Raw genomic sequence first — 18713 nt, 5'->3', positions numbered from 1 at the left:
AATTGTGTTATAATTTACTTCCCTCTTTCTGTCTTCTGAAAAGTGAAACCACCTTGACATTCATATAACAAGCATTACTCATGTCATCTGGATTTAATATTGCACAATTTTCTTGACTTGCAGAAAGTCCCTGGAGTTTGAGGATGCTTCGAGTGTTCAGTCATTGAGCCCGCCCTCACCTACTGAGAACGGCACCGACAGGCAGCACCGATCTGGTTCCAAGAGCACTTTAGAGGAGAACACATATGAAGACATTGTAGGTAAGGAACAATTGCAACACATAAAATTGCTATTGTGGGTAGGTAGTGTATAGTTGGACACTCTCTTCAGGACTGCTTGGCTATAGAAAGTTATGCCAAGCAGAAATCAAATTTGTGAATATTATTTGCCGTTCTATTTTTTTGTTTATTTTAGAGTTGTGCAGAAGTTAAACTTGCCATTTGTTACATTATACTATGTCGATTTGTCTAACGTGACTAATCACCCATGAGGGCATCCAGTCGCTGGAGCAGGCATGTCGGCTTTAGACTAAAGGTGTTGGGTGTCAGCCCCGAAGAGTTAGTTGAAGAGCCAGGTCTTCAGCTTCTTGCAGAATTCAAGAAGTGAGGCAGAGGCTCTGATTTACATGAGCGAGTTTGGTCCAGGTCTTGGGTGCAATGTAGAATGCTAGACCTCCCGCTTAGCTTTTGCGGATGGCGGGGGTGGGAGGGTGCGAGTGAGAGAGGCTGTGCGTAGGTGTCTGGTGGGTTGGTAGAAGTGAAGGGGGTTTCAGGTTTGTTGGACTGGTGTTGTGCAGTGCTTACTATGCATGCGTGAGGAATTTGAATTGACAGCGTTTGTGTATGGGGAGTCAGTGGTGCAAGGTGGGTCCATCGTGGGAGGTCAAGGATGAATCTCACTACAACGTTCTGGATGGTCTTGAGTCAGTGGAGTAGATGGTTTAAGATCCCAACGTATAATGCGTTGCCTTAGTCTAATCTGATGAGATGAGGGCTTGCGTGATGGTGCGTCTGGTGTTCCGAGGTAGCCATTTGTAGATCGTGCGCAGCATGCAGTGAATGTTGACGCAGGAGGAGCTGACCTCATTGATCTATGCTGTCATGGTGAGCATGTCGTCCAGAATGATTCCCAAGTTTCTGGCGTGGTTGGTTTGTGTGGGTGTGGGTCCTAGCTCTGATGGCCTGAAGTGGCGTCCCAAACTGAATTCTTGTTCCTGAAGATCAGCACTTCCGTCGGAGCGGAGTTTCAGGCATTTGGATCTCATCCAGTCTGTTACATTAATAATGTAGTGGGAGAAGTTGGTTGGAGAATAGAACAGGAGTAGATCTTGACAAAGTGTGTGTATCAACTTCACACAAACGTCTTATTTTTTTAACCCAACTGTTATTTAGTAAAATGCAAACGTAAAATTTAGTCTCCACAGCATAGATTCAAAAACTGTGGTTCCATGCAGCAAGCTTCTTATTCCATTTTTTTTTTTAACTTATGCGATAGCTATGTTTGGGTAGGCTAGTCATAAACAGACAATGTCAATATGTGGTGGATGTTAGTATGTAGTTAGCTTCGTGGTGGCTTCTTGGTGAGCTCACAAACATATTAGGTGATTTTCCTTCACATCATTCCAGAGATAGTAAAAGCTATCTTCAGGACACAGAAGCCTGAATGTGCTCATGAATGACTTTGAGTATGAATGAGCGTGAATGTGTGAAAAACCTAAAGGAATGAGAGTGCCGCAAATGGAATAATACTTTTAACATATTTAGTAATTGATATATGTACTTTTCTTAAACATACTAATGTGAGAAACTTGAGCTTTATTGCTCACGTCTCCATGTTTGTTATGTTATTTGATTTAGTATTGCCAATATTGCCATTGGTAGATGGGGTTGTCTTTTCAAGGAGTTCTGAGGTTTCTGTGATAGACTAGGGTCAAATTCACTGTGTGAAGGTGTCCTATCAGCTGGGAGGATTTCAAGTGAATGAGTCGACTTCAGTAACTTCAGTGAGTTAACCTGATGTTTGATGGGTAAGATTGAACGGCTGTAGCAGGGTGGTTATTCCAAGTCCTAGAGCCAAATGACCGGAGCAGCCGTGTGGCACAGTGGTTTCTTAAACTTTTGAATGCTTGGTGCGTATTCACTTGAGGAGGGTAGAAGTCCTTCATAACTTTATTCCCAGTTATGGAACGATTTACTTAGCCGTTGTCTTAGGTCTACCGTCCACATTTAGAAGTTGGACAAAAGTTGGGGAGGTTCACTTTATTCAGTGTAGTAAAGCAGTGATATCAAATTTGTTATGTTTAAGGTAAGTGCGTGAAATATAATCTCTGATGACAATGACAAAAGGACCAAGTCGCATTAACAGAGACAAGAATAACAGTAGGGTTGGCAGAAGATCCCATGTCACCAGGGCCCGCATTTCAAGTACCACGCTCTCCATTTTAAGCCACTTTGTTCCAATTGGTTCAGTTCCTGTGACTCAAGACTATTCAGTCATGAAAGTACCAGGCAGTTAATTTGAAGCCTGGAGATGAGAACATGCTGTCCCCAGTGACATGGAGTCATCTGGTACAGTATGGAGTGTATTTGTTTCCATCCGTCAGCAATCTGGGGATAGCATTAGGAACCGTTTGTGGTTGGAAGTGCAGTAAAGTTGGGCTGCCGTTGGAGCAAATGGGCTGAGGCCTCAGAGAAATACATAATTCACAGTTCACGTGCTGGAGGTCCTGGTTCAGGCCTCATAGGGCGCTTTTATTGGAAACAGATTCTTTTGGCGGCCATCAATACGTGTTTTATGGACTAAACCACTATTTTATTCATGCACTTTTTGGCCTGAACTCAAAAAGTGTAAAATTGGTGTATTTGTTAAAAGAAAGGATAGGTCAGACTGAAGTTATCTCTGGAAACTGTGCGGTTTGCTTTGGCTTTGGTTGACTTGAGTGTTGCTTGTGCCATAAGAAGTGCTTGTTGCAGCTCTTTTTGTTTCCCTAAATGTTTTGGTTTATTTGCTGAGCAATTATTCATCTCCCTGTCCTGCCTGCACTTGGTATTTTTGAACTGGCACTGCTGAGCAGGCTTATAACAGGATGCATGAGTATCCCCTTACCAAGAGGCAGGGTGTTCATGCCTGCCAAGGTTAGCATGCTGTCAAATGCTTCTAGGGCGTGTGTGTTTTACAGTACCCCTTGCTGTGCTTCGGACAGGCAGAGGTTTATTTTGCTGGAAATCCCAATGTCATAATATCTTATTCCACATGCTGGCAGATTCAAGCAAGTTTAGGTTGGCTCTTCTTGCTCTTTCCAGAACTTTGACATGCTCGTGTGTGAGTGGCAGGTGGTAAAAATATAATTTCTGGTATGAGACTAAGAAGCTTGGGCCTAAGCATCAGGCAACACTGCAAGAAAATATTCAGCAGTGCATCGTGGGAGTCGCACAGCAGCCTGGAGCCAAAATTTACAAAGTGTTGCACATTGAATATGTCATCCACCAGCCTTGACACTAATGCTTTGTTTGTATGATACTAAACACGATTTAGCACAGTGCTTTAGCGCAAAACCAAGCGAGGGGGAGGGGTCTGTTTGTACTTGAGGCACGCCCTCCAGTACACATTTCCACATTCAGACATTCACCAAAGCGTAAATTGTGCACTAGGTGCAAATTTGAAGGCATTAGACTTATTACGTGCAATACGAAAATCACATAATTTTCTTTACAACAATTGTTTGCTCCTGTTTTCATTTGGTGATCGGATTCCATGCAATGCCTGGGCGTGATATTTTGTGTGACTTTATTGGATCAGGACTTCCCATGGAATCCTATGGACACAACAATACATCTAACTGTCTATCCTTTCCCCTGGAAAACGAGAGACAATATGGGAACCGTGTTAGTCAACGGACTCTGGAGACGAAAGGGAATAGCTCTGTCAAGCTCTAGTCGGTGTGCCAGAAGGAGAGCCCTTAGGCTTGTCTCTACATCCCGCAGCAAATCCAAAAACAACAGGGTGATGGATGGAATGCTTGAATTAATCTCAGCCACTGGCAGTCACTCGGGCCGAATCCTAGTCCATCGTTTTTTGCCCTCCTTGTCACCTCAGTTTCGACCCAGCCATATGCAAATCAGTCTTGACCCTACTCTTAATCGGAACAGTCCAGCCCGAACTGCCAGGACAGGTCCTCCCTGAACTGAAATACTAGCAACATAGGACTGGTTTCGCCCTCCAGCCAGGTATAGCTCGGTTCCAATGGCACAGTGTAGATTGGGATTCGCCCCGAGTGATTACCAGTGGTTGAGATTAATTCAAGCATTCCACTCATCACTGTTTTATATACTTATTTTGTCTTTACATTCCAGCAGGTGAAGTGAGAGTTTCTTTTGAATCTACGGCTAAAGAATGTCTTACATAAAGTCCGATGAAAGGACAACAGCCCTTTGTGGTGTCTTTTCTATGTTCCAGTTTCCCTTCCCCCTAATGGTTAGTTGTTAAATCCTTAAATGGAATGTTGAGACTCAATGAAAACTCCATGTTCCAGAGGTGGCAGTTAAGGCTCTCCACCTGTGAACTGGGTGTTGAATACTTACCAGGCCACATTGGAGCCTGATCCTTCCCCCATTCATCCCTACTCGTGCTCCCCTAAGGGAGGGTATAAGAAATGTCATTGCCAAGATAATCTGAATGAACAATGCCTATCGGTTCCACACTCGTTATTATGACTTGAGTGCCTCTCTTTCTGCGTATATTTGAGGGACAACATGTAAAGTATTGTGTGAACTCTACGGTATGCACTCTTTGAAGTTTGTAGATAGACTATGTAATACTTGTATGCACCATATTTAACATTTACTCCCTGTGTTTTTGGTATAAAAGTGGAAGTCCTCTTCGAAGGACGTTTCCGCTATGCAGACTGTACTTCCTCCTTCCTCACATGAATGTGTTTACTACAATCAAGCCTAACTGCAGTGTACCTGTTTCCTGTTGCATATGCTTACGTCTAGTTTGTTATTTCCTGGTCCTTGTTTTTGTTTTGTCATGGATGTAAATGTTCATAGAAAAAACACACCACACATTAGATCGACATGTTTCAACAATCAACTGCAAACTTGGAAGCCAGTATAGACTAGTCATGTGGCCCCTGACTCAGTGAATTGTGAAGAGATGTTTGAAGTTTTCAGAATTGTAGTTAAATTTCCTACACAGTGGAAAATTTGCAAATGTCTAGTCGAATGTGGAATTCTTGGCTGGAAACCATACAAAAGTGAGCACGTTTCGGCATAAATAAAGAAACAAATCTACATGTAAAGTTGGGACACCACAGAACCAATGTGGCTATTGGAAGCATTTTTCTTTAATGCTGAGAGAGAGTGTAGCTGAAGCAAAGTAGAATGAGAGGGACATAGAAGCGCACATTTACTGGCTGCTGACCAAACCTTTCCTTACAGAGAAACTGTTAGAAGCCTCTAGTATACTGAATTAACAATTTGAGGAATCAAGTTAATTAATTAATTAGTTTAAAATGATAAGTTTTGCAATTAAATTGGACATTCACCTTAGAAGTCACATTTGTGGTTCAGGATAAGAAGAAAGACCTTGTCCAATGGTCACATTGTTTACATAAATAGGTAAACTGTGAGATGAACAGCCCAACTGATTTAGAACTTTGAGGTTCAGACAGATGATGAGGGTGGAAGGTCCTCTTCCAAAGGATAGGCCGAACAAAAGAAATCCATTATTCGGTGGGAGGCTTTAGGGGCCAGTGATCCTGGAAGCAGTGCTGAGAAATTAGTACATATGTCCTTACATGATTTACTGCTGCATGGATAAAGGCTCCTTGGCACTGTCGCAGACATGAAATATTAGAACATTTCATTATTTCTTCTAGACAATTTCCTAAAAAGCCCAATTAATTTTGAAAATTGTACAGTAAAATAATAAGTTTGTACCCTGTTTCTTTATTTAAAAAAATCTTGCGTCGCTTAGCAAGAATTTCTAGGAGGCTGAGATTTTTTTAAAAAGCAGCTTTAAGTCAACAAGGGTGGAATGAGTGCTTAGACACTGCGTAGTTGAGCGAAATTCAAAGTGGTACCCATGTTTTGCACTTTGTTCTGCCTTTAAGGATTTCTCCTGCAGAGACCAAGAAGTATCTTACACTAATATACTAGCAAAATATGGTCATTTAATTTAGCACTAGAATCTGATTTGTAAGCAGGATGCTGCTTAAAACCATCTATTTCCAAAGTGAGCCTAAACTCCGAGTTCAAGAGTGTTCACTGTTGTAACCTCATAAATGGCTGAGATCGCTCAGACCTTTAACAATGGATGTCAACCGAGTGCCATGGTCCTATCACCTAACAGACTTTTGATACCTTGGGTTCCCGGGGTCAGACTATCCACATTGTTATATGAAAGTTACTCATGACATCATTATAGGAAAAATTATTTATGAAAACGTTAGCCTGTCGAGGTAGAATCTAATGGATGGAACTAAGATTAATCAAATTGTTGTGACGTTCATGCCTTTTTGAACCTAAAAAGATCTTGTTTGGAAAGTCACCCGAGGGGTCTTGTATTGTTAGGTCTATAGTAGGGGTGGGCGGAATTTGCGTAATCGCGTTACGCAAATCTCCGCGAAACGGTAAAAAATCTCCGCGAACACGCAGAAATTCCGCGAACACGCGGAATTGCTTGTTCGCGATACTTTTTTCCTGTTCGCGATCGCTGTTTGCGTGCTCGGGGTGAAATATCTCGCGAACACGCATATTGAGAACGCGAACAAGCAAAAAATTTCGCGAAGTCGCGGAACGCAGATTTTTGGGCAATTTCGCGTTCTCCGCGGAACGCGAAATTACCCAAATTCCGCAAATTCCGCGAGCGGAACGGAATTTACCGCCCAGGCCTAGTCTATAGTTCAATTCTATTATTTCGCCCCATCAAAAAGCATCCTGGAGCCTGCAAAGGAAAGTGCTCAGCGTGAATTCCAGTCCATGGGGATTCTAGAACTAAGACTGTGCCAAGCAGACCTTTTCTGATCATTCCCACAAGGTTGCTTGTAATGAATCGTGTGTGAGTGATTTATGGCTTTGGGGGATTCGACAGTCTTAGCGAAGTTTAAACCACATTCCTGCTTGCGGTTCAGACTGGGCCACACCAAAATATGATTGCTTAGTAATTTCTGTGTGGAGAGAGAACATGTTGATTCTGGTATCCTTCCATAAACTTGTACCCATAATTATGAGTCTGATTGTTGAAAATGATGCTAGACTTCCCGACACTGGCATGTGATGAGGTTCAGCTGCACTAGTCAGAGGGGTTTTTAATGCCTACAAGAGGAAGAAGTGAGTGTTCCTATTTTGAGAACCTGTTGCATGTTTGAGTGATTTGAAAAAAGTCTGCCAAACAAAAATTGTTCTAAAAAATCACATACATTTGATGTGTTTTCACCAATAAAAATACATGCCAAAATAATAGGAAACTAGATTTACAAAGAAATAAAAATAGCATAGAGCCCATAAGAGTAGGCGTCATAGTTAGATTTACGGCTACTTTAAGTGCTAAAGATTGAGTGAATGAATTGGGTAGGATGAGGTATTAGGGATAGGTATCATGTGAGGATTAGGACGAGTAACGATTTAGTTTCAGCTCTTTAATCATTATGCTCCATAAAATGTCAACTGAAAATTTCATTTTAAAATTTTTCTTGGTGGTTTTTTCATCTATTCTTATCTGCCTGGCGGTGCTAATTTGCTGTGAGTAGACCTCCTAGATTAGTTGGATATATTTTACCTGATAAATCATATATAATCAGTGACTGTAGAGTGTTCCAGGGCACACTGTTTGGAGATCTTGAAAGGTGTGCTTGCATGATTATTATTCACAGTAGCTCATTTGCCCAGGCTTCTTGTCCAGTATACTTGTCTCCACTGACCCCCGAATCCTGACACGCTTGTCACTTCTCCCATTGCCTTCAGTATGCAGCTTCTAGGTCACAGTGATCCATAAATGTGAACCACCACTGGCAGAAATTAGGAGACTCCTTGTCCAAATGCGTTCTGCGATACAAAGCCTCGTATCACAGTAGTAATGAATACCGAGCCTTTACCATCTTCTGGCATATATCTGCCCCAGATGGGAAACAGCAATAACAATGCGGATTTTACCGCGCAATACCATTACAACGCAATTCTGAAAGCACAATGCCTGTTTTGGGCTTTCTACATCAAGGTATATTGTTTAAAACCAGTGTTATTTATCTATGAAAGGTTGATGTTGGGCATCGTTGCCAGTGCTCCACACATTTTTAGTGAGGCTTTATTTCTTCTGTGGCACACAGATTTCTGTTGAGTTCCTGTGTGTGTTCTTTGCTACAGTGAACAAATGTTTCTGCTTAGAGGCAGACCTAGAAATACTGGGATGTTTCTTGAACTCCCCTTTTAGCAGTCTCTAAAATGTAATGATGTTTACAGAATATATCAAGGAAACAGTGCTAAAAAATGAGCACTAGAGAAAACCACACCCAGCCCTTTTCAGGTCTCGCCTGAGCCAGCGCATGCGCTGCTCTGCAAGGCATTTAGTAGGTGGGTTTTCGAAGTGCTGCCACAAGCTTTTGGTGGCCTAAAGCTTGCGTGCACGTGAGCTTGTACGCATGCAGCCGCCATCTGTCTTTCCTCCGGCGATCACGATCACTTTCACTTTCGATGGCTGCGCGGCCGTGTCACTTTCACGGCCGCGCGGCCAATGCTTGTTTCCCTTCCTTCCTGGGTCAAAGTCTGAAAATGAAAAATAACCCCCAGTCCTGAAAAATCTGTGTTGCCCACCACCCATAACCACCAGCACAAATTCAGCACTACTTTCTTGCATCAATCCATGTCAAACCAGCAATTAACCACAAATTGTTAATGTGCAGTTTTTATGGAGTGAGCAAAGTCTTCCGTAGATTCTGATAATTGGCCTACTTGTGCTTTTAAAAGTTTTCTGAATTATGCCTTTTTGTAAAACGAATTCCTCGCAAACTGACAAGCTCACCGGTTTCTCTTTGAAGCTGGATGGAGGTTGGCGATCTTTTTTTCCCCATCAAAACGACTTAAAAGGAGTGTGAATCTCGGAATGGCACATGAAACCCCACATGAAAGGTCTGTTGCCAACTATGCGCAGAAACTGGGAAGTTCTCACAAAAACATATTTGCCTCTTCAACACCTCTACCACGAATGTGCTTCGCCAGCTCATTACTGTTCACAATAGCAAATTACTTAATAGCATCTGCCACTGACTTTTAAAAATAATCCAATGACTACTCACCGTCAGGCTGTGAATGCTCAGCCTCAGCCAGTGATGCCCAGGCACTAGGATGTGACTGCTTGACAATAACCAATGATTGCTCTCCCTCAGGCTGCCGATGTCCGGCCTCAGCCAATGACGGCCTGGTATTAGGATGTGCCTGTCTGACATTAACCAATGACTGCACAGTATCAACCTGTGACTTCAGGGCATTATCCGGTTACCGATCTATATGGCTATAGCAGCTCGACAACAGACAATGGCTAGCTGATAGTTGGTGCGATTATCTGACATCAGCAAATGAACGCCTAGAATGAGCCCAAGACTGCTCAGTATCTGACGTCAGCATTGGACCATAAATATTTTCACCAGCTCATTAAGCCAAACATCAGACCCTGGCTTCCCTATATAAGTCTGTGACTGCCTGGTATCTGTCCATCATAAGCCTGTGACTGCCAACATCAGTGCATGACTGCCCAGCACACATCAAACAGCTGTTAGAATCAGCCAATGACTACCCAGCATCAGTCAAGAATAGCCCAGCATTACTTCATGACTGTCAGGCATCCTCTCATAACTGCTCAACACCAGGCCCTGACTGTCTAAATATCTAAATAAGCCCTCTATTGACTGGCATTAGTTCATTATAGACCACTGATTGCCTCGCCTCAGCCAATGAAGTTTAGCATCTCCTAATAGCTGTTTGGCATCAGTCAGTGACTTGGGGAGGGGATGTGGTCCGTCGGCTAGACTGCCAACTTTGGTGCTGGAAACCAGGGTTCGAGCCTCGGGATCGCGTCCACATCCTGTGATTCTGGGGAAATCACTTAATCTCCCATTGCCTGAATGTGTAATGTAAATACTGTGCTCTTGTAAAGCGCTCCAATGCCTTCGGGTCGAGTTTGAGCTATATAAATATGCAACAACAAAAAAAAGTGACTTGGCACAAGGAACCTTGCACTTTTGTGTCACCAGGCCTGCAGGACAAGCTCAACCCCACTCAGCACTGTGGGGTAGAGTTTCAGGGATTGGTTCCTTCCTCTGAAGCCCTGTATCTGAGCCACGACATTCTGGGATCTAACAGCAACACAGCAAGCAGCTTCCATCTAACTACCCAACAAAGCTGGGATATGCTTACGTTTCAGAAAGAAACCTCTTACCTTTGTAAAAATATTATTTTCCCTACTTCCTTCCTATCTTTCTTCCCACATTCACCCCTTTCCTTGTTTCCATCCTTCCTCTCTCCAGACCTTTTTTCTTCATTCTTTCCTTCTTTGCTTAAATCATCCCTTACTTTTTTCTCCTCGTTTATATTTTCATATCTTTTATTACAAGGCGTTTTTCCTTTCATGTCTTAGTTTTCTTTTCTTGCACTGCCTCTTTTCAGAGTTCTTAAACATACATTATTTTCTCTGTTCTTTATATGCAATGTATTACTATTTCATTTTCCTCTCTCCGTCCCCAAGTTCCAGTTTCCTGATCTATCTCTGCGAACGTTCATACTTTGTGAAGGAAAGCATTTCTGGAATCTTCCTCATGTTGCTTAATGGCAATAATGGCTAATACCTCCTCCCACAACACTCGCCAAGACACACACACTTCCACACACGCTCACTCACACAAATACACACGCTGGGCGTGCCCACTCCCTACACAGGCGTGGTCTTCCTGTTTAGCGTGTTGGTGTTGGAGCCATCCTTGCCCAGCGTGCCCGTGTTGGACGCTGGGCCATTGACGGTCACGGTGACCCCAGACTCCTTGGGGAAGCAGTTGTGAAGCTGCAGGAAGCTGTGATCTGCCTGCTCTGTGTTGTACAGGCTACTGACATTGGCCTTGGAGGGATCCCTGGACAAGGTGTACATGGAGATGTCAGTTGATGGGACCCCCTTCACTCCCACTGGCGACGTGTCCCAGGACTGGGAGGGCTCGGTTGACCGAGAGCTGGAGCGGGAGCGCCGGCGGTACCTGAAACGGTAGCTAGGCAGTCGCAAAATGGCCGACGGGTTTTTGATAAGTTCCGTGCGAGATTTGCAATGGGCCTCCCTGTTTTTTTCGATGTAGATGTTGACAGCCAAGACCCCGATCATTTGTGCCAGTATGAATGATAGCCCTCCGAAGTAAAAGAACAACCATACGAATAATGGCTTTTCTTTTCATCATGAGACTTGCCCGCTGGCTTGCTCGTATTGTTGGCAAATATGTAAACGATCACTCCGATAATGTTGCTCAGACCTGCAGTAGTGGGAGGAATGAAAAAGATGTATTACTTTGATTACTTTGATAGCTAACTAAATAAATAGAGCATTAATTAGTTCATAAAGATATGTCCTGGCTAGAAAGGTGCACATATGTTTTGCAAGAAGACCTTCTATGTAATAGAAACCCCATGGTTTCTTGGAGATGCTGATTTTTCATTATATTTCATCCTTCATTCTTTGGCAACATACATTTTTAGGTCTCGCCTGAGCCAGCGCATGTACTGATCTGCGAGACATTTAGTAAGTAGGTTTTCAAAGTGCTACCCACAGGCTTTTGCTGGCCTCAAGAGTACGTGTCTGCGCGCGTGAACGTGCACAGTTGCCATCTGGGTTTCTGTAATGGCTCATTAAGCCTTACACCGCGTAAATCCCCTGCCCTACCCCCTCCCTTCTCCCACTCCATCCTCGTCAGCTTCTCTTATTACAAACTTCCTGCGTCGCGCAGCCAATGCTTGTTTTTGGGTTTCTTTCTTAGTTCACGCCAGTCTGCTCAAGTGATGTCTCGTTAACTCCAGTATCACCATCGCATTTACTCTTGCCATGCTGCGTAACTATAAAACATTGACACTTTAGTTCCGTGTGCAGCTTGAAATCTGCATAAAATCTGATTTGTGTAGAAAGAAGTTTTTAAACTAGCACTTCTGTTTTCAGTCGATCCTCGTTCACCTTGCACACGCTTGTGTTTTCAGCTGACTCTCGTTAGTTGCTTGCAAACGAGATCAGCTGAAAACACAAGCGCTTGCAAACTGAACAAAGATCGGCTGTAAACACAAGCGCTTGTTTAAAAACTGCTTTGTACACAAATCTGGTTTCAAATGCCCACTAAATTGTATGCCTAGTAGATAGAATGCAAATTATTCTGCATATTAAAACATATTTGTGATGAAAGCAGATTTTAAACAACTGCTTGTGTTTTTTGTCGATCCTAATTTACTTTCGCCGTTTTATCGCACAAACTTAACCCGAAGGTGTCTGAGCGCTTTACATGCATCCACAGGGAGATTAAGTGATTTTCCGTGTGAGATTCCTGCCTAAAAAGGAACTTTTTTTTGCTCAAATAATGTAAACTATCATTGCAAAGCACTGCTCTGGGTTGGACTAGCTCCAGCTGCACAGGTGTGAGCCACTCCTGCTGAGATAGGATGCCTTCCGAAGCGGTGCTTCATTTTATTTTACAACCAAACGAGGACTCTGACTTCTATGGCTGAGATACATCCCTGCACATAAACAAAAGCCTACTCTGGTGTGTGCTCACAAGGGCTTCACTAGCTGAAAACTGACTCTCATAGCTGTCCGTATCAGAATTTAGAGGCATGCTTTTATCCATAGAAGCAACAAGGCAGATCTCCTTCTATACAATGACTCTGTAGATCCATTACTATTGTCAGTGATGCTGTCCCTGTTCACATTTTACCTCAATTTGCTTTCCCTAACAATAGTTCCTTTTCTTCCTGCTGTTTCTTTGTTGTTTTCATTTCTATAGTCAGGGTCCCTGGAATTAAGCAGCAGTAGAACGCTAAATTATCCTACAAGAAAAGGCAAAACATGCGGCATAATGCGACACATTTTAACAGTATTACTTTATTATTTTGTCCTTTTTACACATGACACATGTTAATACTGTCTGGGCAACAATTTCACATCACTAGTACCAGCTAGTTTAACAAACAAATACAGAAATAGGCAACTGAATACCCAGTTAACCTTGCAAAGGGCCCTCCACTGTGTGCAAACACATGGTCCCATGGTTTAATTAACTTTACAACTGTTTGAGCTACAAACAATGTTTTTTTAATATCTTGAGATATGCAGCAGATAATATATATTGCCACAAAACCATAATTATGTGAAAAACTCTGCAGCCATAGAATCGTGTAATTCCAGTGCCTCCTGTGAGCTGAGGCCCTTCTAGGTTCTGGCTGTGGTCAGATTGCGGAAGGATGATTATGTTGGCGCAGTCATATTAAGGGTATAGAAGTGAATCAATGTGCCTGTTAGTGGTTTCAAATCTTCTGGCTTCAAGAGCATATAATTCCATAGTTACCAGTTTTCGCAGCCAGCATATTACTCTTGACTACCCCCCCAACCCCCCCCATACCCTATTTCCCATTTTCTGGGTCACCAGCGCCTCAAGGGCATATGAATAGGAATAGTGCTAGGCAAATATCTGGCACTCTCTTGGTCTCTTTTCTTTTTCTGTACCTCTGTCGCTGCACTTTCTTTGTCTCCCTCAGTTAATCCCACCCTCTTTCACCTAACGGATGTATGGTACTCTATCTCGGCGGAGCTTTCTTTTTCTCTTCCATTCTACTTTCTTTGTCTGTCTCTTTCTTTCTCCCCCCTGGCTTCTGCTTTACCTCCTGACTATCTGTCTCTTTCTCACTCCACGTGACTCTGCGAGAATCTCCTTTCTCTACATCTCTCCTGTAGCCTCTCTTTCTGTGTGGCTGACTGTCACACTTGCTCTCTCACTGTCCTGTACCTGCCTTTCAGTGTCCCCCTCACCGTCTCTTCTCTGACCTGCTCTCCCTTCTCCGTCGGTTGATCTTTTTTGCTCTTCTAGGAATGTGGCTATTCTTGTTCAATATAACTTTTCAACATGCTGCGCAGCAGCCACGCTGCTCTACTACATAGCTTAAAAAAAAGGCCAAGCCAAAACCTCTGACTGATCACTTATAAGGTCCCAAAGCCAAGACCTATTGGCTATGCCAATGCTTGTTTGGTTCAGCTCCCTGGCTGTGGTATGAGGATGATATTACAAGCATTTCAGGCTGATGTTATTCCCCATTCTGGTGCTGCTCAGGAGGCTGTCTGGCAGTCTGTCAGCAATGGCAGACTTCTGCTGAAAACTTGATGCTCTATTAGTGTAAGCCAGAGAGAGCAAAATTATGCCAGATTTTCAGATGACCACTATTTAAATGTTATATATTTAGTTAATTGTGTCGAAATCGAACCTATAGGGATATCCTGAAAATCTGGCTTTGATCCGGCCCTCTTGCACCTACTCTGGACACCCCTGCTCTAGTCAAATGCTCACACAGAGCTACAGTGTGTTGCTGACTGCAGATGGTGGCCCCATGCACTCATTTTGAGAACCAGGACTTATTTTTCAACATCAGATTATGATCCAGAGCTAGAGACAGAAAGGGAGAAAGTGGAAAAAGATGGAGTATTAGAACAATAGTAGAAATCATTGTCAAATGGAAAAAGCTGGCATTAAAAAAAGAGTTACATTTAGAACCAAGAAACGGAGGATGGTGGACGAGAGAGGTATGAAGTGAACCATGACAGGCGAGCCTTGGTATTCGACACCCCTGGCATGTTGCAGCAGGCTCCTAAAAATTATTTTGGCCTCTGCGCATCACTTTCTTTAACAAATTAAGCACTTCTCTCACCCCTCCTAATTAGACGTTCATTCTATTAGATTTATTTGCTGCGTGATCTCATCCGTACACTTGAGGCACGTATCGCTCTCTGCTGCTGAGCTTGCCAGCTGCAAGCGCACATAAATCGACGTTTCAACATAAGATTGGCTAGCGATAGTTTAAAAGCGGCCAGTAGGCCATTTCTTAGCTTTATAATATTCGGTGGAAAGAGCCAACTTGCCTGATGCATGGTCTGGTTCTACAGAAGGTGCGTTTAAGCACGTCGCAGGAGGAATCCCAGCTAGGAAACAGCCTTCCATGCAGACTTCGACTTTCTGGAGAACTTCTGCACCCCAGGGACGAGCGGTGTTGGCAGCGGGTACAGTTGCTTTAAGAATACTGTGTTATGTAATTCCTCTAGAGAGCGCAGGCAGGCCTGCATGAGAAGACAGCACATTACGACAAGGTTTGTCCGCTGAAGTGTGGCTTGACGTGCTGCCAGAGCCTTCGAAGAAGGAGTTTGGACCCGCGAGTGGCTACTCACGACGCAAACGTGCACCGCACAGCTGGAGTGCGCGTGCCAGAAACGCACGAGAACTCCGAATTTAAAACTCGTTTTAGGCCTGCGAGGTGAATATGTGATACTCAGAGCCAGAGAGCGAACACGCGGGAGTCTGGAGACACAAGCGCAGTGAATCATAGTCCAGAAATGTCTTTGTAGCCTTATGTTAGTTGAAAGGTGATATTTTGTTGTGTGGGAACATTCTCTTTCTTGGAAGTGAGTGTGTCGGAAAAATGAGGGCTACAGCCATGAAACTTCGTATGCACGTAGAAACAATTACCAACCGACGCCACACTCGTAGTCTTTGCCAAAGGGCAGACATTGCCGATTGGCGGCTGTTCTGCAGTGGAGTTTAAGGATTGACGTGATTAATGCAGCGCGTGCACACAAGAACGCACCCACAATGCGACATAACTGCAGGTAAATATCGCGGTCTGACAGGACTGTAACATGGTTACCAAAATGCACATCATGGGTAAGCAAGTGATGCCCATGGGGGCCATTTTTGACTGAATACTAGTGAGCTCAAGGTATACCTTTGACTTTGAGCACAGACCTTGATTGACAGGTGTGGCATGTCAAGGGGAACTGCAACACTAAACGTTAAAGGGTATACATAATTGCATGTTCTTCAAACATATATCAAAGGCAGTTAACAGATGTGATTTATATTGGTGGCATGATTTAACTGATGCCTCTTCTCTGAAAAACATAGCTCGTAAAATGGGTAACTTGGTTGAGCAAGCAGCGTGAAATTCATGCCAGCTTGGTTCATTCATTATCAGTAGGGTGCCTGGTCAAGGGTGCTGATTTACTAATGGGAAGGATGTGGTTTTCTTGAAAATATGTAAAGATTTTAATTGAATGAGATTTTTTTTATTGCATAAGACTGCAGACCAAATCCCTCCCAGCAATGACAACGTAAAGGGAAATGTTATGTTATGTTAAAAGTTTTTATAAAGCGCACGTACACCCAACGGTTTCATGGCGCTGTAGGACAGAGGACAACAATGTACTGGCCCAGGTGTTATGGGTAGGCCTAAGTGAAGAGGAGAGTTTTGAGAAGAGTTCTGAAGCGAGAAAGAGAAGTTTCCAGTCTGAGCTCTAGAGGAAAGGAATTCCATATCTGAGGAGCGAGAAATGAAGCTTAGACCGCCGTGTTTTTTCCGCTTGTAGGGAGGAACGACAAGAGAGTTAGAGTGGGAAGAGCGAAGAACACGGGAAGGAGTGTAACGAAGGATCAAAGAGGAGATGAAGGCCGGACCGAGACCGGCTAGGGCTTTAAAGATGGTACAGCCCAATTTGAAAATACAGCGCTTGGCCACCGGGAGCCAATGGAGGCTTTTCAACAGGGGACGGACATGTTGATTGCGTGGTTGCTGAAAAATGAGACTGGCGGCCTGATTCTGCACCATTTGGAGGCGATGAAGTTGGTACGCTGGAATACCAGCATATAGAGAGTTGGCGTAGTCAATACGCGAGATGACTAGAGCCATGAGAACCACAGTGAGAGCCTCGGTGGTAAGAAATCTCGAAATCTTGCGGATTCTGCAAAGATGGAAAAAGCAGGAGGATGTCACAGCGCTGATTTGGGATTTCATAGCCAGATCATTACTGACTATTACGCCGAGGCTTTTCACGGATTCAGTAGGTAGAGGGGGGTTACCTAATGTTGAAGGCCAAAAGTTGTTATTCCACGGATTGGAAGGGCCGCTCAAGACCAACTCGGTCTTATCAGGGTTAAGTTTGATTTGGCTGGCGTTCATCCAATCGCTAATAAAACATAAGGTAGCCTGAAAACTTGCTATGGAAGTGGGAGAGGAGTCAATTTTGAAAACTAATTGGAGGTCATCCGCATAGTTGAAGCAGGTGACCTCAAAGCTACGGAGGGAATGGATCAGGGGGTACATGTACAAGTTGAACAAAAGAGGGGAAAGGGAGGACCCCTGAGGTACTCCGCAGGTCACGATGGTCCTCCTAGCAGAGAAAGAGTTCAGACGAACCGCCTGCGACCGGTTTTCGAGAAAAGAAGAGATCCACTTTAAAGCCGTACCATGGATACCAGCCTCCCTGACACGGTCGATCAAGAGTTTATGATCGACCGTGTCAAACGCGGCAGAAAGATCCAAAAGGACAAGGGCCTGAGAAGAGTTGTTATCGGCCCCCTTTCTGAGCTCATTCATGGCTGCGAGTAGGACCAATAGAACAAAATGGCGCAGCTATCTCGTTGCTGAAAGAAATTACAGACCCCCACCTTTCTAAACGATATGTTCATGAATTAAAATGTACAATTTAGAAATGTTAAACATAGAGAATGTTGTTGCATTCACTGTGATATCAGGTGTAGTGTTAAGTAGTCCCTGTCCATTTTAGGGACTATTGTGGTAGCAAATGCAAAAACAACAGTTGATGGACAGAATGCAGAACAATGTCATACATTCACCCCAGTACAGAGATCTGGGCCTAAGTCCATTGTTTTTTTGCTCACTATGCCATTCCAGTTTGAACCCTGCCATATGCAAGTCAGTCTTGACCCTGTGCCTCATGGGAACAGTCCAGCCCGAACTGCCAAGCCATGTCCTCCCTGGACTGGAAACAAGCATCCTAGGACCAGTTTCGGGGTTTCACCCCTCTTCAGCCAGGATAGCTTGATTCCAGTGGCATGGAGAGCATGGGACCCATGTCTGGGCATACCCGTCCCACTCGGGGTGACGAATGCAAAAACAACAGTTGATGGACAGAATGCAGAACAATGTCATACATTCACCCCAGTACAGAGATCTGGGCCTAAAGCTATCGTTTTTTTGCTCACCATGCCATCCAGTTTGAACCCAGCCGTATGCAAATGAGTCTTGAGCCTGTGCCTCATGGGAACAGTCCAGCCCGAACTGCCAAACCAGGTCCTCCCTGTACTGGAAACAAGTGTCCTAGGACCAGTTTCGGGGTTTCACCCCTCTTTAACCAGGATAGCTTGATTCCAGTGGCATGGAGAGCACGGGACCCACGCTTGTTTCCGGTCCAGGGAGGACCTGGCCTGGCAGTTCAGTCTTGACTGTTCCCATGATTTTTAGCTAAAATGTTTTAAGCCACGCGCTTATTTACATTGGTCATGCCCCTATGAAAGGCCCCATTTCTTCCCAGTTTTGTCATCCCACTTAAAGCCCTGGGGAGTCACCCAGCTCTAAGGATTCCACACATCAGGCTCTGGACGTTAGTAGCGGGTGAGTGGTAGTTTTCTCGCAGTGCTGTGGCACACA

General features: G+C 43.9%; 1 protein-coding gene and 1 pseudogene across 4 annotated transcripts in view; one reads left to right on the top strand and one right to left on the bottom strand.

Moving 5' to 3' along the window:
* DENND2B (DENN domain containing 2B) overlaps positions 1–18713 on the top strand; it is a 1065289-nt gene that overhangs the window by 652777 nt on the left and 393799 nt on the right. For all 4 annotated transcript variants that reach the window (XM_085648132.1, XM_085648131.1, XM_085648133.1 and 1 more), the window contains one exon: positions 124–260. In XM_085648132.1, the coding sequence (XP_085504258.1) occupies positions 124–260 (137 nt within the window). The remainder of the gene's footprint in view (positions 1–123; positions 261–18713) is intronic.
* LOC146857584 (voltage-dependent calcium channel gamma-8 subunit pseudogene) lies at positions 10921–11525 on the bottom strand (annotated as a pseudogene).

The sequence above is a fragment of the Triturus cristatus genome, chromosome 3_2 (assembly GCF_964204655.1).
Source record: "Triturus cristatus chromosome 3_2, aTriCri1.1, whole genome shotgun sequence".
Classification (NCBI taxonomy): Eukaryota; Metazoa; Chordata; class Amphibia; order Caudata; family Salamandridae; genus Triturus; species Triturus cristatus.
The sequence above is the reverse complement of the archived record's forward strand: the minus strand, read 5'-3'. Positions and strand labels throughout refer to the sequence as shown.